The sequence below is a fragment of the Myotis davidii genome, unplaced genomic scaffold (assembly GCF_000327345.1).
Source record: "Myotis davidii unplaced genomic scaffold, ASM32734v1 scaffold13, whole genome shotgun sequence".
Lineage (NCBI taxonomy): Eukaryota > Metazoa > Chordata > Mammalia > Chiroptera > Vespertilionidae > Myotis > Myotis davidii.
This window is the reverse complement of record NW_006286243.1, coordinates 1381584-1406098: the sequence shown is the minus strand read 5'-3', so window position 1 is coordinate 1406098 and position 24515 is coordinate 1381584. Positions and strand designations below refer to the sequence as shown.

General features: G+C 39.8%; 1 protein-coding gene across 2 annotated transcripts in view; it reads right to left on the bottom strand.

Moving 5' to 3' along the window:
* ANO2 (anoctamin 2, calcium activated chloride channel) overlaps positions 1-24515 on the bottom strand; it is a 316751-nt gene that overhangs the window by 140805 nt on the left and 151431 nt on the right. For both annotated transcript variants that reach the window (XM_015559975.1, XM_015559976.1), the window contains 2 exons: positions 8317-8451; positions 3596-3756 (listed from right to left, as the gene is read on the bottom strand). In XM_015559975.1, coding sequence (XP_015415461.1) covers positions 3596-3756; positions 8317-8451 — 296 coding nt within the window. The remainder of the gene's footprint in view (positions 1-3595; positions 3757-8316; positions 8452-24515) is intronic.

The window sequence follows — 24515 nt, the reverse complement described above, 5'->3', positions numbered from 1 at the left end:
GAACTTGCTTCTTGCCTTATTAAATAAATCTCTTGTTATTTGAGAGAACTTGAATGAATTTTTAATCCTGAAACAAGAAGTAGGCCCAGCTAAGGTATCTGCAGCACAAAACACTGTTCTGGGCATCATGAAGGAGATGAGATGACTCTGGTGTAGATTTTGCTCTCAAGATGTTTAGAGTCTATGTGGGGAGATTATAAATAACTACAATATAAGGCATATAGTAACTAGGCCTTAAGAAGGATACAGATAAAACACTGTGGACATTCAGAAGAGGGAGTACTAGCTGCCAGAGAAGTCATCTGAGCTGAGTCTTGAAGAACAATAGCATTGAGGCAGTAAAGAAGATGTGGAGAGAGGAAGGATGCCAATAACCCCCCCCCCCCATTCTTCAGCCCTGCTGAAACTTTCAGTGGCTATTTATGGCCCAAGTTCTCTCTGGATACTGGAACCCTGTATATCTGGCCAGATTGACCTAAATCAATTCCCACCATTTGTCAACGTACACCTTATACCTGCATTGCTGCTGACGCCATCTCCTCCCTGGCCTCTTCATTCCTAACTTGTGCAAATTGTCCCTATCTCCTGTGTTACCCACCAATGTCTACCCTCATTCTTTCCTGACCAGCTCAAGTCCCACTTCTTTTATAAGATCAAACTCAAGGGCACCCTCTCCTCCACACTCCTACTGCCCTTAAGGTCTGCTGCCCTGGAAAGGGAAGGAATATGGCCCTCCTTGAAGCCACCTATACACCTCTACACATGATAAGAATCTGGGTGCCCTTCATTGCATGTTGTGTTGGACTGTTGGCTGCCATTCAGGTCTATAGTATAGTGACAGATCTGTAAACTCTTTCTTGGCTCCAAGATACCTGTTTTCCTTGGACACAGCACAGAAGTGAGCATAACAAACACCATGGACTGGTTAAATATACCATTACTTAAAGCTTCATTTGCTTTACTTGGTACAATATGACGGTGCACCGATCTATATGTTTTCTCCTAGGACTAGCGGATGTTTCATGTAAGTGCATCCTGACCTCCCAACACTGGCATCACCCTGGGGATTCAATGAGACCAAGGAGGATGTCACTCCTTTTCCTATACTCTTCTCAGTGTCCGATGAGAGTTCTGCAAGGTCCATTAAGGACAGAAGTCAGACAGTGGGAACAGGCAAGAGAAACAAAAGAGTCATTGAAAGAGGAGCCATGAGGACAAGGGACGGCCAAACACCGATGAAGAGCTGCTCACAGTTCCTGGTACATATTATGTGCCAGGCACTGTGCTAAGTGCTTTGTACACATATCTCACTCACTAGTCATAGAAAATTATGGGATAGGTATTACTTCACCCATTTTACAGATGAGGACAATGATGCTCAAGGGTTAAGTATTGTGCCCCGGGTTACATTGGACCTTGGGTATTGACTTCACTGACACAACGCTAGATTCACATTGGATGGCTATGGGAGCCACACATTAGGCAGTCCCCTAAGTCACAAAAAGAGTTTATAAACCCTGTCCCTTTTCTTTTCAATAGGGCTTCACTCTCTTTTCAAAGTTCCTGGAGTTTGAGGCCAGAACAGCAGAGGGGCTGGGCCCAAAGAGTCCAACAGACCCAGGTCTCCCTGTCTAGTACCTTCTATGAATCCTCTGTCTCAGCAATCCCCTCTCCCTTTCCACAATAGTCTGAGTCTCTTCCTGTGGAGAACCACTTTTTTCCTCCCAGCCTTATTCTTGGCAGGCCTGGGCCCTGGCCCAGGCCCACCCAGCAAAGCACCACTGATCATAATAATCATGGTAACAAGAGGCATTACTGTGATTTTTAATTGTAACATGTAGGTAATCATGCCCAGGGGCTCTTGGCTGCTGTTACCAAATATACAATCACATAAAACATAGCAAGGCTGTTAAAAAAATAAAACCAAACTCTACTTTTTGCCAGGAAGCTCTCACACAATCTCACACTTTTTGCTTTCACTACACTGCTATCTGAGAGGAAGAGAGAGGAGCCAGGGATGAGGTAGTAAATTACTAGGCTCTTCGGATGGGTGGGGGGTATTTGTTCATTACAGCTATTGAGAGAGAAGAGGCAGTTGTTGGGGCTTGAAAGTGGGCAAGTAAAAATGAAAACCAAGTTCCTCTACAACAAGGAATTAAGCAGCTCATCAAAGTTCTTATGGATCATGGACCCAGTGTTACTAAGCTACATCTATTTGATCATCGTAATATCTGCAAGACAACTTAATGGCATTAGGATTGCAATATATCAAAATATGAATGCATATTCTGAGTTCCAAGTCAGTTCAAGTGGATTTCTGAGTAATTACAAGATGCCCTTGCTGGATGAGGAGACAGAATTGCCTGACTTCCCAGGTAACAAATATCAACTTCAGTCTGTTTTACTGACCATTCCTGTCAACATTTTCAGAGCTTTATGGTCACAAGTGCCATTTCCTCCTGCCTCATTCTCATGAACTGACCACTGTTCTCCCTGAAAGTAGAATGGCCCTGGAAATTGTCCTTGATGGCCTGCGAATATGGAAATCTTTCTAGTCTGATTCTATCTCCATCCAAGTAGAGGTCCCCACAGGAAATGGAAGACAGTTGTTCCCACCACTGCTGAGAACAGACTTCTCTCTGTCTCCTCCTCACACTTTCAGAGGTGTGACTCACGGTCCCATCCTGGTAGGTCCTCCAGACCCCATAGAGTCAGGAAAAATCAAACAGCTTCTGTATAAGTCGCATGGCCCTGCTGATCTATGATCCAATGGGAACGCCAAGGGCTTGTACATCCATGATGAGTAAAAAGCAGGTGGCTACTCAAGATGGGCTGAAACATGTCAACTTAGTCTCTTTTTTTAATACATGTGGGTGTGCCTTCTTGGAAATGCTCAATTACCACAAGGTTGTTATTCCAAGTTATCCCAGTTTGTAAAAATACAAGTGTGTGTGTGTGTGTGTGTGTGCGTGTGCGTGTGTTGTCAGATGGCTGTGGCTTAGAGAAAGTTTATTACCCTGATACTCTGGGATGGGAGGGGCAGAAAGGAGGAGAAAGACAATGAAGGAACTCTTTGTTCTTTCCTTCACAAAGTGGAATATTGAAAACACCACTGTGGTATTAGTTAAAATCTCTACAGTCTATACTCATGGTATCATGGAAATTACACTGAACCTGGAGTCAGGAGACCAGGTTTAGGCCCTTTACAACCAGCTAACTCTGTGACCATGGCCATGATCCCACCACTTTATTTTGGGTGATAGCTATGACTTTATATGTCTTAGATGTTCCTAGAGGTGCATTATGGCTGTGCTAGGGGGTTTTCAAAATATTCACTGGTTCAAATTCTGAATAAATCATACATGTGACTAATATAAGGTTAATATTACTGTATTTATTATATCCATGATAATATCCTTAGTTCTATTTACATTTATGAGTAAAAGAAGTAAACCTATTATCCCTAAAATACTTCTTGAGATACAAGGACTAAATGCTAAAGGAAGTAAACTGAAGGATATGGCCATTAGAGCATGGTCACTGTACCCATTTCAAGGTACCACTCATATAAGCGAGCCTCATGATAACCACTTACCCCACAGAGCCATGAAGATGGAGAAGAAGACAGTGGCAGGATTGTCAAACAGGTGGCTGGCCCGCGCTGTACCACAGGCTGAGCTGAGGTTCCAGTAATCACAGGATTTATCACACAGGGGACACATGGTGAAGGCATTCTGCTGGTCACACATCTCTTTGCTGCAGGTAGACAGAGGCTACTGGGTCAAGTGGAGTTCACACAGGACCCACCCAAAACAAATCACCCCTAAGACATCTCCCACTTCTGAACCCATGGCTGGCCTTATCAATGCCATACATGAGGTGTGTTAAAGAAGGTAGGACTGGATTTTTCACTTTGAGAGTGTTATTCTTATGTTTTGTCAAAAAAAAAATAGATGGACCACCTTTTGAGGTATGAAGCCCCCACCATTAGAAATGCCCCAACAGAAAGTTAGTGATCATCTCTCAAAGATGTACACTGAAAGATGGCTTATAAAACCCCCTTCAAGATGTGTAGAGTGTATGAGGTTGATGGAAAGCACCAACAACTGTGAATAAATCACCCGCCTGAAGTTAGATTTCATCATCATTCAAGCATAGACTGTCTTCAGATCTGGAATGGAAGCCTTTTTCTTAGTACATCCGCATTTGTAAAATGGGGATTAATAACCTCAACCTAATAAAAATTATCATGACCATGAAATGGGATTAGGGGAAATGAAAGAATGAGGTAAATTTTTCCAAAGTCTAGATTCTATGGTCTTCGAGAGAGAAGCATGAGTCAAATAACCATCACCTATATTCTAACTGATTCTCAGTACATTTCTATTTAATGGACTGATGAATATATTTGAAATTCCATTCCTTAATTAGGTGATTAGCTGAATCCAATAAACCTAGGCTCATATGAGTGCTTATAAATAAGAACCAAGGAACTACCAGCCCTAACTGGCCTCCTAATATCTCTCCACACCATATATTGGCAGGAAAAGTAATGAACTTATCATTCTGGTGTGTAATAGTCCTCCTGGGGAATGGGTAGAGGGTTGGGCTTTTGGTTGGGAGGAAAATGGTGGAGAACTCAAGATTTCATGAAAATGAAGCATTGGGGAGGTAGGGCATCCTACACGGAAACCACAGCTATGTTTTCTCCAGAAAGAGGCAGCAGAGGGAGCTGCAGAGCATGGCTGGCAAGTGGGAGGCCACTGCCAGGGTGAATAAGCTGGTACCCTGTGTGCTAAACAAGCGCTTAGATTTAACCCAGAAGTCAAGGGATGCCTGGATCTACTTTTCCTTTATTAAGAAATTGAAGGGTTTAACTGAGGGCTGTCACTGTCTGTCAAATGCCAGCTTTCAAGCTCGTTTTTAATGAGCTATTAAGTCCACAGCAGGGAAAGGCCTTTGTGTGAGAGAATGGAAACTCTAGGTCTCCGAGGATAAACCCTGGTTCCTCCACTGACTTGCTGCTAAGCTCTCCATTGGCAAGTGTCAATAGCAGTGACTCATTCACATCGACAACATTAAAGAGTAACATCTTGTTAATACGTTCAGCTGTGCGCTTCACCTGGGCACATTCTTATTGTTCACTGGAGAGCCCGGTTTATTTCAAGTCTTCTGGGTCAGATAAGTGTTCGCTGCATAGTTCAGAAAGAGTTTCTGTTTTCGGAGAGGAGAGAACCCTCTTGGAAAACAAATTCACACAGAAAATTGTTGGTCTGTATAAATTCTAGTAAAGCGCTGTGCTTTGAAGCTGTGTCTGGGAACATCTGAGTAGGGACTTTGTTCTCCAGGGGTTTTTTTACACATAGGTTGCGGGGGAGGGATAACCCTAGTCAGCCTAATCTTAATCAAATCTAGTCAGTGCTAAAAGGTCAGGAATGAAAAAGTATTAGCAACCAACTTGGTGCAAAGAATTTTGAAACTTAAGTGCTATGTAAATTACTGGTTTTAAAATTAGAGTACAGTTAAGTATCAATCATTTGTACAAAATTGTAGCCAGTGTAGCACAGATACTCCCCATATCATTTAAATTGAAAGTCAGATGTTTTGTAGGTATTGATGGTTGTTTTTGGTTTTGGTTTTTGGGTGCAAGCAATTTGAACAGAATTCTGAAGAAATTCTACCCCAGGAGAACATTCGAATGACTGAATTCTCTAGAAAAGCTGAATGATGAGAGAAGCTCACCTAGAATTGAAATCATGTCTAGATGACTCACTGGCTGCATAATCTACAGATTCCTAGTAATAAGTAACTGTGGCTATAAATCTAATAGTGTATTTCTTCAATCATTTTCTCTAGAAAGCATAGGTTTATAAAAACCCAGCCTGAGTGGTGTTCTCAATGAGTGACTCATAGCTTACAGGTTAGGTGGTACAGGACTATGCTAGCAGAAAGAGAGGAGGTGCAATGAGGCAATTATTCAGACAGAACATCTGTTATTAAGGTTCAGACCTAAAGTAACCAATTTTTTTTTCAATATGGTTTAGATTAATCTGCTTTTTAAAAATGCTCCAGTCTTTCCTACCCATGTAAGCAAATGCCTAACAAATGGAACCAATCCCTTGGTGAGCAGAGGAAAGTTCTATAGATGTATCATGCACATATGGAATTATTACTTACAAATGATACTTGTATCTCACATATCAAAGTTATTGGCAATAAAAGGTACCATTTAAAGTTCCACGTAATGTAAATTTTCTGGTTTTGATTTTGTACTGCAGTTATACAAGACATAATCATCAGGGGAAATCGGGAAAAGGGTACATTGCACCTCTCAGTACTATCTTGGCAACTTCCTGAATCTACAATGTGTTCAAAATAAAACGATTTTAAAAAGTGATACATAGATAGTAACTTCCCAGCTTAATGCCAAAATTAGAAACCTCTGAAATAACCCCAGGAATAGTGCAAGTTTTTAATTATGCTTAGGAGTGGCTGGTAGACACAGAGTCTGAAAAAATGTGAATTTATTTAGATTTAGTATTGGGATTTGGAGGCCATTCCTTTGTTGATAGGAGTGATATTTTGTGAATTTCCATCAGGCCCACAGAGCTTGGACTTTTGGTGGGTATACAATTCTGATTTAAGAACAGTTCTTTAAAAAAATATTCACAACATGATTAATTTTTCTATCATTTATACCTTCTTGATTTGTCATGTCCTATCGTGAATCTGAAAAAGTGACAATCAAAATTTCAATTTTTAAGAGTCAATTTCAAACTTTTTGACTACAACCTAAAGTTTGAAAGTCTTTTACATCATATTCCAGTAGGAAAAAAAGTACATACCATCTTCTTATAAACATACTCGTATATCTAAATAAAGTCTCATGCAACAATACTTATACCTTCTTTTGTGATGAATACTAATGTTATATATCATTCTACTATATCTTATCTTATTCTAGTTCACTTAAAAGGTAACTATTAAATTGATTCCATAACTCATGAATGGGATGCTACCCATGGTTTTTAAAACATCATATACTCTGATAGCCAATATGATACATCTACAATGATAATAATCACATTTTACATGCCTAGACATCTGTACATATATGAGTGTGTGCATGTCTTTGCAGCATGTACAGATGATAGTCAATTCCAGCTGCAATGGTCACTGTCATATGTATTCCCATATGGGCACAAGTTCTAAGTCCTGATGTAAACCAGCATAGTGATACCCCATCCATTATACTGGCATTGGTTCTTTAAGCACAGTATGGAGATTTCTAGTTTTGATCAACCTGGGGTTCAGCTCTCTAGGGAGCACAACTGAGCAAGAGAAGCATGGAATCCGTGTTCTCTGAGAATGCATCAGACAAGGCCAGTTGAAGCTCTTGGCTGCCAGGGAGAATATGAGCTCTCTGGAAGACTTCACAGCTTATAGGAAAAAGCAAAACTTTGGAGCAGCAGGAGGCCAAATCTCAACCCTGACAATTTGTAGTTGTTGAAGTTGAACAAGTTATATGACCTCATTTATCGTCAATTTCTCCAGCTCTGTTAATTGAAAATAATAACTACCTTATATAGAGTTTACAATGTTGATTTCTACAGTATCAAAGAAACTAGTGCATAAAACCACCTAGCACCATGCCTGGCACAAGTCGGTATTTGGTAAGTATTGGTTCTTCCCTGATGCCAGAGGGAAGACTATTTTTAAGTGCTTACTTTCTTTGTAGGCTTTCTCTTCCTCATAAGGACTAGACTTTGTGCCATTTCTTGGTTCTCCAAGAGCCCCATCATGGGAACTGTCACTGCTTGTAGTTTCCTACTCCTGAACCAGAGGCTGAGCCTTCCTCAGTTCCAGAGCTGCCTGCTTGTACAGTCTCACAGCATTTTATTCCAACAGTGTTTGACCGAAAGACATGTGATCTCTACCCAATACCACTCAATATTTGCTGGATCTTATGGGAAAATATGGGGGATGGGGGAGTGAATCATGAAGTTAAGTGGGGGAAAGCATTTCTCAGGCACAATTTTTTCATTAGGCTTTATCCACCTGTCCAAATCAGACCTGGCTCTGGAGAAGAGCTTTACTAGGAAAGAATGTGGGTCACGCCCAGCATGGCTATGAAGCCATTCCCAGAATCTGTAGCTCCCAGATCTGGCTCTGGAGAAAAGTTGTGTGTGTAGTAAGGGAAGAAGAAGGATAGAGGGTGAGGACTTTGGAAGGAGATGTGTGAAATGTACTTGAAACTAAGATGAAACTCCAAACTACTAACATGGAAATTGAGCCTTTTCTTTAAAATTGTCTTACCTGGGAATATCTTCTTCAATTGTTGCACATCCATAAAGAAACACAATCACACCAATTATAGAAGATGGGATGAGGAATGATGTATATAATCCCAGCCAAGCAAAATATAGTCCAATTTTTTCTCCAAAATACTTTCTGGAAAATAAGTTATAACACATATTAAGAACATCATAGATGGAAAAAGCATCCTCCAGTGAGGATTAACAAAACAAATAAACAAAAAAAAGAGCATCATATACTTGCCTCATTTCTGTTAGTTCTAAACCTGACAATGGGTCAGCATAAATAAAGAGGAATGGAAGTTACATGAGGAAAGGGGGACCTCAGCACAAGGAATCAGCAACTGGTCTTTTGTGAAATTAATTACATTTCATTGGAATAACATATACACACCTGTCCTGGCTGATCATATGAAATAGCTACAAGAAGAAATTCAGCCCTAACAACAAACAAAAAATATTCCATAAATTTTAGCATCTTCACCAGACAAACATGAATAACACACCATCATTTCATGAGTGCCATGAAACCCACAGAAAAACACTTTTTGGAACTATCTTATGTAAACAAGACACGCAAATTATATACTTGAGGATGTACACTTATGTATACAAATTAACATAAACATATTCACAGAAAAATGATTAGAATAGATTTGATAAAGTAGTAGTAATATTTTCTTTGGTTAATAAAATTATGGGTGGTTTTTTATTTGGTTTTATAACTTTCTGTATTTTCAATTCTCTACTTATTAATGAATTATTCTTTTCATTTTAAAAAATGATTCACTTAAAAAAGAAAATTTGCCAACCCATATCTTTTTTTTATCCTCAGCTCATAAAGTTAGTAAATTATCACACTAAGCCTCTAAAAAGAGTTTTTCCCTTAAATAAATATTGGTTATGGACACTTGATGAGAAAAATATAATCCACAGAGGGGCAGAGTATTTTATTTCTCAAGAGACTCTGACATAAAATCCAGGAGGGAAATGGGACTCAGCCCACTCAGTGATGGAAGCATGAAGATTGAGAAGAACAGTGAACAGTCTCTTGATCCACTATCAGTGGGGCTGCTCTCAGTTAGGATGCAGACAACTGAGAGAAAATGTAGCATCCACCCTAACAAAAAGAGAAATATGTATAACCCGTGAAATCAGAACTTTTTTTGAACCCATCAGAAAGAGGAAGCTGCAAGAAACCAGGTAAACTAAATTTTAAAGAGAGAGAGACAGAAGCCCCTCCAAGGAAAAGTGAGACATAAACAGCTTCACATTTGGCAGAGCCTGGGAGGAGTAGTCTTCATAAGCATGAGTAAGAAGAAATAGAGAGAAAAATGTTAACTTCTGGAAGGCTGAGTGTACATTATCCTACAGGTTAGAATAACTGGGAGCTCCAGACACAAGATGAATTTGCACTCATTCATAAGATCCTATCCAACGACCACCACCCAGTAGTCATGAGGAGGATAATGGGCAAGGTAGGAAAATGGAGAGAGCTTTAGTTCCACACAGCCATAAAAGCCCACCCATCTCCCAGGACCATCTCCCATTCAGATAGAAAACCTAAAGTACTGAATGATAAGGTCAGCAGTTTGCTGCTGGGGGAGGGCCAGAAGGCACACCTCTCTGTGGTAAAGGGCTGCTGAAAGCTGAGGGTTTCGGGAACAAAGAGAACAAATTCTTAGCCCTCCAGGGCCCACACAAAGTATATGGTAATAGCATCCCATGGAAGAAGAAATTTGAAATCTGTGGTCCAGTGAAGGTGATGTTAGCAATGGCAAAATCCAAACCTAGCTCATCCTCTGACTATATTGACTTCAATTATGTTTGAAAAAAGAAACCCAAATTACTGATAAACTGATAAAAAGGTACTCAAATGCCTTAATCATCAGATCGCCAGATAAATGCAAATAAAATCACAATGCAATACCTCTGCATATTTGTGAGAATGGCAAAATGAGAAAGAAGAAAATACCAAGTATTGGCCAAATGTGGAAAAACCAGGACACTCATATGGTGCTGGTGGGATGTATACATATTGAATCACTTAGGAAAAACTGCTTAGTGGTATCTACTAACAGCTGATCCAACAACTCTACTCCTAAATTATGCCAAATAGGAATGAATATATGTGCATCAAAAGATATACATAAGAATATTCATAGCAGCACTATTTATAATAGCCTCAAACAAGAAACTACCCAAATGCCTATAAATAACAGAACGGATAAATATATATTGTGACATACTTGCCCATGAAAATGAAGAAACTACAGGAATTCCCAACAATATGGACAAATATCACAAACATAATGCTGAACAAAAATAAGCCAGACACTACAGAATGTATATACTGTATTTATCTATATGAAGTTCAAAAACAAAATAACTGTGCTAGAAGTCCAGATAGTAGTTAGCCTTAGGAAGGCAGTGACTAGAAGGGAGTTAGTAGGGTAAATAGGGGATGTTTGGGGTACTAAAAATGTTTTTCTTTGATCTGGGTACTGGTTGTATGGGTGTGTTCACTTTGAAAAAATTCAGCAAGCTGTACATTTATTGTATGTATACCTTTGTGTATGTATAGTATACTCTTATTTTAAAGTGGTTTTAAAAAGATATCACATGTGCTATAATCTGCAGGCCAACAGATTCCCTGGAGATCATTTGTCTTCAAGTCAGACAGCATTTAATCCATGTCAGACATACATATCTTTCAGGCCCAGTCTGTCACCAGACCTCAAGAGGAGTTTTCACCTGAATGAAGCACAAAGACCAGCCTAACAAAAGACAAGGCTTCCAGAGCACCAGAGGCCAGCCCTGAAATGCAAAGTTGGCATTTGATCAGGCAGCCCAAGGCAGTGATGGAGGCCGAAGGATGTCTGCACCATTCCCAAGTGATCAGGTCAGAAGTTGAGAAAGAGATGATTAGCATGGAGCAGACGTGCCAGCAGGGCATGTTCCACGGGAGCCGGCCCTGTCAGCTGGAGAAGGGAACTTCTGTTCTCAACTTCTGCCAAGCTCACATCACCTTCCTTCCTGGTCTCACAAAAAGCTGTCAGGCTTTCCTGGCCCCTCAGGGGATGGATTAAAGGCAAAAAGATTTGGGTGCCCTTAGCAGCATTATGGGCAAGTGCCCAAAGAGAAAGTGCTGAGCCTTTAATTAAAGTTCACCATGGTTGATTCTCTGAAAGACAGCCTGGAATTTCCCAGCTACAGACAGAGCTAGGGAAGCCAGCAAAGGCTCTCCTGGGTGAGACCAGGAGATGGGGGCCAACGTGGATGAAATAGTCAATTTAAGGCTCAAGTTCCCTGTCAGAATGGTCTCCCCCAGCTGAAGGTCAGCATCCCATTCCCTTTACAAGGTGGCATCCAGCTGAGGAAAAAGTGTGTACACCCTTCTGATGACAGAGGAGAGAGAAATTCCTGGGGCACTGGTCAAAGCCCCAATTTCATTTTCTCCTGCTGTCCCCCATTTGGGCTTTGCTCCAATTCCTTGGCCTCTTGTATTCCTCATACACATCACATCTGCTCCCACCTCAGGGCCCTTGCTATGGCTGTGCCCTCTGCCTGGAACACTCCTTCCTCCGGCCTCACACTCACTTCCTCAGTCTCTGCTCCAACATCACCCCCTCAGAAAGGCCTTCTTTAATCACCCCCTTCCAAACGTCTCCTAACCTCTCACCTTGCTTCATTTTTTTTTTTCATAACACTTACCATTACCTAACATTGTTTTTAAATGTGTTGGTGTTTTTGTCCATTTCTGCTGCTAGAATGTAAGCTCCATGAGAGCAGACATTTTTTCTCTCCTATTCACTATTGTGCCTAGAATATGCCTGGGACATAGCAGTGACTTAATAAGCATTTGTTTAATGGATGGCTGAATCCTCACAATAACACCCATCATGGGGTTACTAGGCCTGTCTCTCTTCTATGTAGAGGGTGAGCACAGCTCAGAGAAGTTGATTAACTTGTGTAAAGTCACACAGTAAACATGATAGAACCCAGACTCCAATTCTGAGCTGCCTGATTTCAAGCCTATACTTTACCCATGACATGTGTCTCTTCAGTCACAGAGTAGATGATTATGCAGATTTCAGCCTCCCAGTTTGCAAAGTATTATGAATTGTTTTCAATTTTAGTAGAAAACTGAAAAGAACCCTATCGATCATCCAAAACTAAACTCTCCACTCAGCAATTTACAAAATCCTATAGTCCCCAGAAGCTCATTCACATCAGAAAAGGCAGTCACGGCATGTGTTCCAATTTCCATTTGTTAAATAAGCAATACATAAAATGATTATTTAGACAGTTTCTGTTTATTAATGAGCAGCATGAGAGCTTCCTAGTACACATCAGATGGTGATTAGAGACACATGCTCATGGCTAGTCCCCCAATCATTTATCACCCAGTGGTTTTGGCCATTTTACATTGTTTTCATGTTCATTCTTAAATATTGTTTGGTGTCGTTGGGGTTTATGTGTTTTTTTAACTCACAACCAATCTTTAAATAAAGATGGAAACATAAAGAAGACCAGTGGTGAAATATAGCATGTCAATGAGAGCATAAAAATGGCAAGAAAGAATTAGATAAATTTCCCTCAATGATATTCACACAGATCTATAAATGCATACAACTGATCAATTTATTATATGATGTATAAAGATATGTCATTACCAAAAACCAATGTTAAAAGAGGGGGTGTTATATCCAATTGGCTTCTTAGTTATTGGGAGTTAAAGATTGTCCCCAACAACTATGTATAATTGGCAGAAAAATCCTTGCAAATATAACCTAAAACTTTTAGCTCATCATTTAGGAATGAAGGGTAAATATTGGCTAATAAACCAGCTAAATTTTTCACTCAAACTACAAATATGCCAAATTTCAGAACATAAAAGTGTGTGTTTTTCTATTTTGAAACTATAATATGATGGTAAATTTTAATCTAAGTTTTTATATATCATTACCCAAACCAAAGATGACATTCTGCTATTTAAAAATGTATTTGTTTGGAACATATTTTCTTATGCAATTTAAAATAATAACATAAACAGTGTGTGCCACCTCTGTTAAAAAGGAAAAGGATAAACTTGTCTTTATGTATGAATAATATTATAAAAGACTGTATGTAATGAATTTTATAGTACAATATCCATTTAAAATATTTTAGAATCATTTCTTCATCATTTTCTACATAATATTGACTTAAAAACAATTCCTAAGGGAGTTCGGGGAATTAAACCTGTGCTGCCGTGAAGGTGGCTTGTGTGGAACTGCAGACCCTTTCTCCACTCAGTGCCACCAGCTCTATGCCCCAACAGGGTGACTTCAGTGGATTGTGTCAATCAGACCTCCTGGCTCTCTGCCTGCTGGGCTGGCCAATGGGGAGGCACCAGCAGGAAATGGAAGGATGGTGGAATAAAGACCATGGAGCACTGATTCCTCCAACGGTCTGGCCTGGGTTGGCAGTGGGGGCCACAGCTCCTGTCAGAGGCTTCCCTGTGTGGTAGCTTCAGCACCGCTCTCTCTGGTTCCATAACCACAACCTACTCTTGCCCTTTTTGGCCTAAAGGTGCTACCAACTCCCCACTGTTGCTGATCCCTGGGGTGTTCCCATCCCTTGTGGATTTCCTTTCATCATTAACTACCTACTTGAGTGTGTTACTTCTTCTTTAAATAATACAAAGTTCAAAAGTCAAAAAAGGGGATGGGAGGATTTACAAGTTTCTGATCTGTTACAATTCTCTCATTTTACAGGTTAGGGAACTGGGACTGAAGGACATTACCAGATTTGTCCAAAATCACCACCAATAACTAGGCAGAGCCACAAGTAGAAACCAAAACTTAACATGGAAAAAATAAAGACTATACATTGTTAAGATTGTTAGAAGAGTTTTATGAGTTAATATAGCATCAATTGCTTGAAACAGAACTTGGCACATAGTTGCACAAGTTAATATATAGTCAATTGCTTGAAACAGCACTTGGCACATAGTAAATATGCAGAAATGCTAGCTATCATCATCACCATCACTATCAGCAACAGCAGCATGTGCTAATTCTCAACCCAGTTGAGAAAATAAAGGAGATAAAGACTTAAAAATATGCAATCCTTCTTGCATTAATATTTTAAAATTAATCCTATTTGGTATATGAAGAAACCAAAGCCCCCTTTAGTATGATGAAAAAGAGGTTCCGGGGTTCATGACGTGCTGAGAGCCCAAGGTAAATTCAGCCCCCTATGACCACTTGGCCAAGTGCCCTGTTCAGCAAACATCCTGCACAGCTGTCACAGAATGGCCCTGCTTCAAGGTCCCCCAGCAAGTAGGTGCCACTGTTAAATGAAAATGACCTTCATCTCACTGAGTTAGAAATATCATCTGAGACAGCAAAAGAAAAGTGCTTTTAAAATTCTAAAACAAAATATTCCAGCACAAGTTACTGTGGCTTCCTTACTCCACATTCTTCCAAAAAAGAAAAGAGACCAGAGATTTGAATAAAAAGAGGTTGAATAATTGTTTTGACTCTGCTGTTCCATAATGTGTGCAGGTGACAGAAAAAAATAAACCTTCTCCATATGACAAAGAATTGTTCTTCAGTGTTCTTCAATATTCTCAAGGGGAAGAAAGACCAGTACTATGACCTGTATCAATCATGCCAAGTACCAGTTACATTTTATGTTGAAAGTTTGATGAAGAAATGTCTTGATACAAAACATAGCATTTACTGAAAGCTCCTGGATAATGTTGGCGCCAGTGTTTTTGAAGATCATCTGATGCCATGGCAGAACCACTAAAAAAGCTGAGTTAGAGTCTAGCCTCCCAAGTTATATCTGTTCTTCACCGAAACATGGCCGTATCCATCCTGAGCTCTATAGCCTCTGTTCCTCCCTCAGAGTTCATACATGTGAAATCTCAACTCTGGTTGTTTTTCTTTCAAATCCCAGGTTAGTTCTCACCTTAAAATGTCCTGGAGCATTGACCTTTTTTGGATAACTTCTCTTCACCCAAATTTGCTCCCTTCTCATCCACCAAGGAAGGGAAGAAGAGGAACATTTATTGAGCACCTATATGGCTTTTTACATACATAAATAGTTTACTCTTTACACTGTGAGTTAGGAAGTATTCCTTCAATTTGCATATAAGGAAAACAAGCTTCAAAGTTTAACTCATGCCCAAGTCCACATTTAGTTGCCACGTATCTGAATTTCCAACCAAAGTCTATCTTGAGAATCTTTGATCCCTTTCACTGCCCCACTGTTTTGCCAATTCCAAATCCTTTCTTTCCACTGCTAATTGTACCTCTTTCTCCTACCACTAGAATATGACTAATGGACAAGAGAATAGGAATAATTGTATATAACACACACATACGCACAAAGAATACAAAATGGGAAAAATCTCCATTGTCTCATCTTGACCCAGAAGATCACTATGTACCCATGAGTCATGTTAAAAATTATAGAAGAATAAAAATGAAAAGCTTCCAAATTGTTTTTTCCAACTATTACGCATTAGCCTGAGCACCATAAATCTTTTCCTCAGTCAGAATAGTTTCTCCCTCTACTTTCTCCAAGGTGGACCTCCTTTGCCTCTGAGAATGTCCACTACCTTAGCTGCAGCCTTTGGTGTGGTGAGCAGTAAATGATAATAAGGAACTAAAGAGCATGGGCTCAACACTTTGATATAATAGCTGTTTGAAAAGCTAATGCCATCTAAACTATATCCTCACATACCCTGGTTAAGGGTAAAGATTCTTAGGCTTGCCAAAGCTACATGGGAGATTCTCAAAAAGTCTTCCTCAAGCCCATCCCATTTCTCCAACCAAAGATTCCTTCCTCCGACCCCTCACCAACAATGGACACTACTGACAGACATATGTCTTCATAACTCACCTGTTACATTCTAAAACTTAGTTCCTCTGCATTGTACTGCTGCTTGATTTTATAACCAATGACCCTGAAAATCGGCACCATAATTTATAGCGTATAGGTATCTTCACACACCCTGAAGGTCACAGGTTTAAACAACTGGCCCCAAAGCCAAGCAGCTATGACAGAGGATGCTGGGACTGATGCTGTCTTTTGCTTTCATTGCCTGAGCTCATTCACTTCTACTCTCTTATTATTTAAGTGGTTGTGTCTTATCTCCCCAGCCTTACTGCAAGCATCTCAAGGATTTATATTATCTTTTTCTTCACCCGCCCCCGGGCATTATACAAAACTCTGTCCTTTCCCAACACATGATGAATTCTTGTTGAATGCATGAATGATGAACATGTGAAGTGATACCTCTGTGAGTCAGGTAATGTCAAGAAAGCTTCAGGTGATTTGCATGAAAGCCACTTAGGAATAAAGTCATCAGAGGCAGCACCAGTCTCTGTGCCCAGGCTCCTGATTCCCTGGAATAATGTACATATGGGTAGCCTTTGTCTCCCCACGAGCTTTCTCCCAGCATCTTTTAACTTAAGGACTAGAGAAAGAGGTACTTCTTTGAGCTTAGATGCCCGGTGCCTTCTTCTCATTGGTATACCAATGTAGAATCCTAGCAGAACTTGAGGCTTAATTCAAAGGTTACATGCTTTCAGATCACTAGCATAGATCCTGAGCTATCTGAGTACAGAACAATGCTATAATCTGGAAGACCACTCCAAAATTTGAGGACAGATACTCTTGAATATGGCAGGCCCCAAAGAATTCAGTTTCCAGATCTTAGGAAAAGGTCATGAATTCCCTATCCAAACATTTACCAAAGTTCTTTCAGAGCCCTAGACATATGACAGCAAATGCATGAAGGATAAATATCTCTTAAAATATACACACAAATAATTGAGGAGAAAGAAAGGAAATGAGCCTAAAAATAATCAGATGTAAAAACTGGCACAAGCTTGGAGGACATCAAAAAAAAAGCCCTTAGAGTTAAGGAGTTCACAGGAGTCACTTAGTTTCCACTTAAGGCACCAACCAAGAATCATCAGGATTGCAGATGATAAAAGAAATGGTCTCTAGATGAGGTATAAGGTCATGGTAGCAATAATCAGCTATGATTATTGAGGCTCCAGAGAGAAGTAAAGATTCAATCATTTGTCTTTTACTTCATGTTGAGCATGCAGAGAAGAAAACAAGGCCTTAGGGATGAAAGTAACAAGAAAGAGGTAAGAGAAGAGAGCAAGGAGCAGTGTCCCCAGGTGAACTTGATCCTCTCAGAACCTGGCATGTGGCAGCATGGCTGAGAAGATGAAGAGACCAATGTGCAACTTATAACAATATCTCCTAAGTCATCCAAAGGCTCTTTCCCAACAATGCTTTCTTATTACTTCAGAGTAAATGCATCACAAACATATGGATTTGATTGTACTTCCCCACCCCCATCTTCCTCTCCTCATGCCAGAAAAACACATACAGATTTCAAAATGAAAAGGAAAAAAACTAAAGAACAGCCAGGGACCAAAATGCATAGTATGGTTTTAAGCAAGCTTAGAACATGTTAGGAAAATAATTATCTCTGGTCAACAAATCCAAATGGCAGTGGCACCCATCCATCATTAACACTGACAGCCAGGAAAATAACTGCAATTAGTGGGAGCAGACATGTGGTCTGCCAGTAGAGACTAGAAAGAAATGACCCCCCAAAGGTCTGACACCTCCATGGGTAAGGTGACACATCATTTCCCTGAAGTTTTAAGACCAATGTGTAGGGGTGAATCCACTTCTGTCCTCAGACTTTATCAAAGGGTTGGTGTCCAGCTGTTCTCCATCTCTACTGGAAATGGAACAAAATGGCTTCCAATAGAGTGGAGGGAATGCAATTTCAACATCAAAAGGAATGACCAGTTGTAATTCACTCTTACCACAATACATATTAATCGTATACCTATAAATCAATCTATTTACAAATATTTATTGAGTGCCTACTCTAATAAGGGCTGCATCATGAGCCAGACACTAAGCTGAATGATTTTCAAATATTATTCCAATCCCCACAACAGCACTAAAATATGGGTATTATTAACCCCACTCTATAGATGAAGACTGAGACACAGAGAAGTTAGATGCATTTCCCAAGATCATAAAGCTAGGAAATGGAATGTGAGCAAACTCAGTTTATTCAATTCCAAAATTTTTCCTTTATTTTCTTGAATTTCAGCTAAGTTCTGAAGGGGATTCTTTGTCCTTGCCCACCAAACTACACATTATTTTATGTTGAATAAATGTTGAGTGAATGAATGAGCATAAATGATGGATTTTAACCATCAATGCTCTTATACCATATTTCATCTATTTAAACATTCACCTCTTTTAAGTATTAATTATATAAATGTGCATCTTAGAATCAGTAGATTTTAAAAATCAATGAAATATGATCATCTTGAACCAAGACCAGTTCCACATGAAAGCATAATGAACAATACAGGACAGTGAGATACTATGATTTGTAAAAAATATATATAGTTATTCAGATGACCAGAATATATTTCTCAGATATACTTGGTCTTCATCCACAGTTCCTAGCTCACAGCTTCCAAAGCCCTGGGAATTTCCTAAGGAGAGCAGCAATGGTGTCCCTTATTATGTTAATGAGGTGACTTTTGGACCCCACCCAAGGAAGGGGGCTGTTTGAGTAAAAAACAACAACAACCAACACAGATTCCTACTAAAAATACATAATCTGAATCCCATCATTAGGTAGTCTGAGACAAACCCAAAGGGCGAGACCTTCAACATATGACCCTTTTCAAAAATGTTAATGCCACAAAAGACAAGAAGATTAAAAATTAAAGGAGACTAAAGAGATATACCAACTATGAATTATAACATAGGACATTATTGGGGCAATTGAAATTTCAATATGGATTGTAGAATACATAGTGACATAATAGCAATGTTAAATTTCCTAGCATTGAAAATTACACTGTAAGAAAAAGTCCCTGTTTTTAGAAAATACACAGTCTTTAGGAATAAAGAGGCATAATGTCTACCACGTTCTCTTAAATGACTTCATACTAATAATGTACACATATGTATAGAATGAGGGAATGAGAGCAAATGTAGCAAAATAGGAACAATTGATAAATCAGAGTGCCAATGATAGGGAGTTCTTTGTATTATTTTTGAAATGTTTCTATAATCTTGAAATTATTTTAAAATAAAAATTAAAAAGCAAATAAACCCAGTTTCTCCTCAGTTTAGAGGAGTCATTTAGCCCAGACCCTGACCTCAGAACAGCAATGTCTGATTTCTTAGGCTCCAAAAATCTTTCTAGAAGAAAACAGAGAATCAGTTAGCAGGTCCTACCTCTCAATGCTCAGTCCTTTTTTATTTTTATTTTTTATTTTAGTGGAGACTAAAGGTGAACAAAGTGATAGTTGGAAATAATTATCTGAGCACAAAACAGTTAGTGCAACAACCACAGAGAACAAGTTAATAGCCATTTATGCGGCTGCAGGATGATCCTTCCCTTGTAAACACACCAGCAGTGAACCATGGCCAACCCCGCTCTCTACCCTCAGGAACTGGGAGCCTTAAATCAAAGGTACAAGGTGGGGCAGGCAGTAGAGGTTGTGCACATTTTGAAGGAGGCTCTGAAAACAAGAATAAAGATGTTCCTGGAGGCCGTTTTGGAAGGAGAAAAGGAAACCTTGATGACTTCGTGAGACATTGGAATAGGTTGCAAGGGGGCAGGCCAACGGTATCCTTTCCTGGACATCTTTAAAAGAGGAAACCATCTAGGAAAATGTTACAATGTGTAAAAGTGACTTTAAAATACTTCATCATACTCAGTGTGAGAGGATGTGTGTTATTTGACTGAAGCTATGAGGCAGGTGCCAAGCAAGATAGCCCAGGTGTTCAGCTGGCAATCTATTCAGAAAGCCCGTGATCACAGGTGGCATTTCTGCTTTCCTCGTCTCCATCAACAAGCCCAGCTTGGTAAATTAGCATACGGAGTGTCAGAAATGGATTGTCATAGGTAAAAATAATGGCCTGTTAAGAAGCATAACAAATGTTAGAAAAGGGCTCTCATTTGGTGAAATTGGGAGAATTTAAATAATGTAGAATGGCTTGACATATTTCAAACATACTCCTTTGCTTATAAATATCCATGGAGGTGTATACCCTATGTCCTACGGATAATGCCTTAGGCTAAACCCCTAAATAGTCCCATGTTTAGCTTAGTCTCTGGATTCTGTTTCCCTGACATTGACTGTAAGGGTGACAAAATTCTGTCTCTAGAATTGAGATTTTTGCCTGGAGTGAATCTTTCATGCAAGGAGATGATCAAAAAATATGAAAGAACAGTATAATTAAAATATAAAAGCTGGGACATCCTGAACAGGTCATATGAACTACTACTTTTTCCACATTTGTTAATAGATGTCATTCATTTCAAAATTTCCTCAGAGGCTAGCAGTGTCTATCAAGAAAGAATTTGCAACTTGCAACAAATGAATGAGGTGTGGGCCTGCATAATGGAGGGGCAGGAGGAAAGATGAGCCTTTCTTTTTGTTAATGATCTCTAGCTTAATTCCACTGTGGTCTGAGAATATATGCCATATGACCTTGATCCTTAAGAATCACTGAACCTTATTTTATGAGCTAGAATATGGTCTAGCTCAGTAAATGGTCCATGTGCACATAAAAATAATGTGTCTGCTGCAGTTTGGCTATGTGTTCTATAAATACAAATTAGGACAAGTTCATTCACAATGTTGTTCAAGTCTACCACATCCCTACTGATTGACTATATGTTCTCTCAATTACTGAGAAAGTTGAAATCACCAAATATAATTGTGAATTTGTTTATTTCTCCTTTCTTTTTCGTCTATTTTTAGTCCATATATTTTATTTTTTAACTGGATTTATTAGGGTGACCTTGGTTAATAAAATTACATAGGTTTCAGGTGTACAATTCTATTATACATCATCTGTATATTGTATTGTGTGTTTACCACCTCAAGTCAAGTCTCCTTTCATCACCATTTATCTATCCCCTCTTTACTCTATTCTACCTCCACCCACCCCACCCCCTTCCCTCTGGCAATCACCATACTGTTGTCTGTGTCCATGAGTTGTTTGTTTTTTTCTTTGCTTAATCCTTCACCCTTCTCTGCCAGCCCCCAACCCCATCCCATCTGACAGCTGTCAGTCTGTTCTCTGTATCCATGAGTTAAAGCTCTGTTATCAGATGCACACAATCCCAACTTGGATTGTTACATCTTCTTAATGAGTTAGCCTCATTATCAATATAAATGTCATCTATATTTCTGATCATATTTCTTGCCCTAAAGTCTACCATCTGATATTAATAGAGCCATTTCTGCTTTCTCCTGATTAGTGTTTACATAGTGCATTTCTTTTCACCCTTTTATTTTTTTGTTGTTGTTGTTAATTCTCACACGAGGATATATTTTTTCATTGCTTTTAGAGAGAGTGGAAAGGGAGGGGGAGGGAGAGAGAGAGACTGGGAGAAACATCCATGTGAGATAGACACATCAATTGGTTGCCTTCCACATACACCCCAACCAGGGCAGGGGATTGAACCTGCAACCAGGTAAGTTCCCTTACCGGGAATTGAATTCAAGACCCTTCAGTGTGTGTGCTGACACTGTAAACACTGAGCAACATGGGCCAGGGCACCTTTTTACTTTTAACTTATCTGTCCCTTTATATTTAAAGTATGCTTCGAATCAGCATCACTTAGTTGGGTATTGCTTTTTATCCAATCTAACAATTTATACCTCAATTTCTTAAATTTTTTTTATTGATTTCAGAGAGGAAGGGAGAGGGAGAGGGAGAGAGAGAGATAAAAACACCAATGATGAGAGAGAATCCTTGATTGGCTGCCTCCTGCTTGCCCCATAATGGGGATGGAGCTGGAAACCAGGCATGTGCCCCAACCGGGAATTGAACCATGACCTCCTGGTTCATAGATTGATGCTCAACCACTGAGCCATGCAGGCCGGGCTATACCTCAATTTTGATGTTTAAACTATTTATATATTTATACTTAATGTAATTGCCAAATACGGTCGGTTTTAAAGCTACCGACTAGCTATTTTATTTGTACTGTTTAGAGCAACTATACGGCTACACTTGTTCTATCACAGATTTCCTGACTGTTGTATAATGTCTGAAAATAGTTATTACATATATTTTAAGTAGTTTTGAGTTTTTATGGCAGAAAAGCTAGTCCTATACCAGATATGCCATCATGGCCATTGTGGAAGTAGGAAATGGTGTTAAAAAGATTTCTCAGGTGAGTCTGGTGCTGCTAGAATTACTGTAATTCAATGGTCACAAGTTCAGTTGGATAGAGAAAAGGCCATAGTGACATGTGAGTGCTGGATATAAAACAATAAGGAATGTTGGAAGCTGTGGGGAACTAGAGAGCATATGTTCCAATTGAAAATATTCACATTTAATGTTTTTAATACGTCTTTTGGACCAAGTTTAAAAGAAATGTCTATTGGCTGAAATCTTCCCTGGCTTTCTAATTTGTAACATCAATGAATCTTCTTGAGTGTCAACATACCTCTTAAAACAGGGCACCCAGAATTGAGCACATGCTTCCATGGCGAACTGACTGCTCAGGGGTGGTGACACCATAATTACCCACAATCTGTACCCCATGAGTTCATTACTTCAGTGTAAGACAAGTTCATGTTTGGCAATAACCTGAGAGCTCATGTTTAGCTGTGGTCCACTCACCTCCCCCTACCCCTGCCCCATCTCTCTCGCACAAGTGTCTGCCAAATCAAATTATCTTCTTCCTATGCTATTATTATTAACCTGATTTTACATTTACCATTATTAAATTTCACCTCGTTGGTTTTGGCTCAGGGTTCCTTCTTGTCAAGAACATTTTGAATCTCAGTTTTCTGTTATCCTTCAAGGTAAGTACTTTATCCAGATGTGTACCAATGAAAAATATGATAAGTGTGCCTCCCATTCTCAAGGACCCAGAACTAGTGACTAAACCCCATGACAGAGCCCCCTTGACTGATGCTGGCCAATCAGTGCTGCCTCTGTTCCTTGTGATCTCTGCCCCCAGAGGAACAGAGAATAGAAGAAGATGAAGCCCAAACAAATAAATCCAGCTCTTAGAAAGTATTATGGCAAAAAGCCAGGGTGATGGTGCATTTGCAACCTGTGCGGATTTTGTATAAATGTTCCCATGAATACTGCTGCCACTCATTCCCACAGGTAACAGATAATGTTGAAAATGGGAGAAGATAGGGCCACCCTAAAGCAAAGCTGTGGGTTATTACTCCTGTTTGGCTTTCATTCAGAAGCCCCAGCTCCCCAGCTAGTCTTCCCTGAGCTTCAGTTTCCTCTCCAAAGTCTAATAGGCAGTCTAGAAGGACCCAGAAGAAACTTTGCTCATAGGCGAAAACTCAGTAGCCCAAGAAGCTCTGCTTCTTCTCCCACCACAGCACCCTCTTTTCCACTAGAGTCCCAGGCTATGCCCCATATTCACAAGGCCTTGCTTTGCCCTGGCTGTGACATACGTCTGGGAAAAGTAATTAGAGGAAATTTCTCTATCCCTCCAATAACATTCTTTAAGTCCAATTTTACCAGTTTCCTACTTAAAACCTTCCACATCACTTGAGCTAAGTATTTAAGTCTGGCTTCCTGACCTGATGCCTGCCTACCTTTTCTGCCTTCCGCCCCACCCTACCCTCACATATAGTCTTCATTCCAGCCGTACTCAGCTCCTTTAAAACCTAAATGACTGCGCTGTTTTCACCACCTCATGCCTTAATTCATGCTGTTCTCCATGCCTGGAATGCCCACTCCCTTCTCCTATAACCATCTGACACCAAGTCTTTAGTCCAAACTTAGCTCAGTCATTGGTCTTCCAGGAAGTCTCCTATGACTGATTCAGGAGCCTCTTTTTGGTCCCTCCTAGAACCCATTGCACATATTCTGTCCATGCAATCATCACCCATCGGTAGGTATTTGCCCATTTATCTTTTATCCAACTTGACTACAAGCTCCTTAAGGGGCAGGATTTTTTTCATCATCACTACCTGGGTTGGTTCCTGCCACAGTATTGGTGCTTACTGAATTATCAAGTATCTTGACTATGGAGTGAATCAATGAGCAACTCAAAGCATGAGGGCAGGGCATGGGGGGGGGCGGGATGCAAGCTGAGTCTTCATCACAGCATCCTGAGCTCAGGCTCAGGCTCAGGATCCTAGG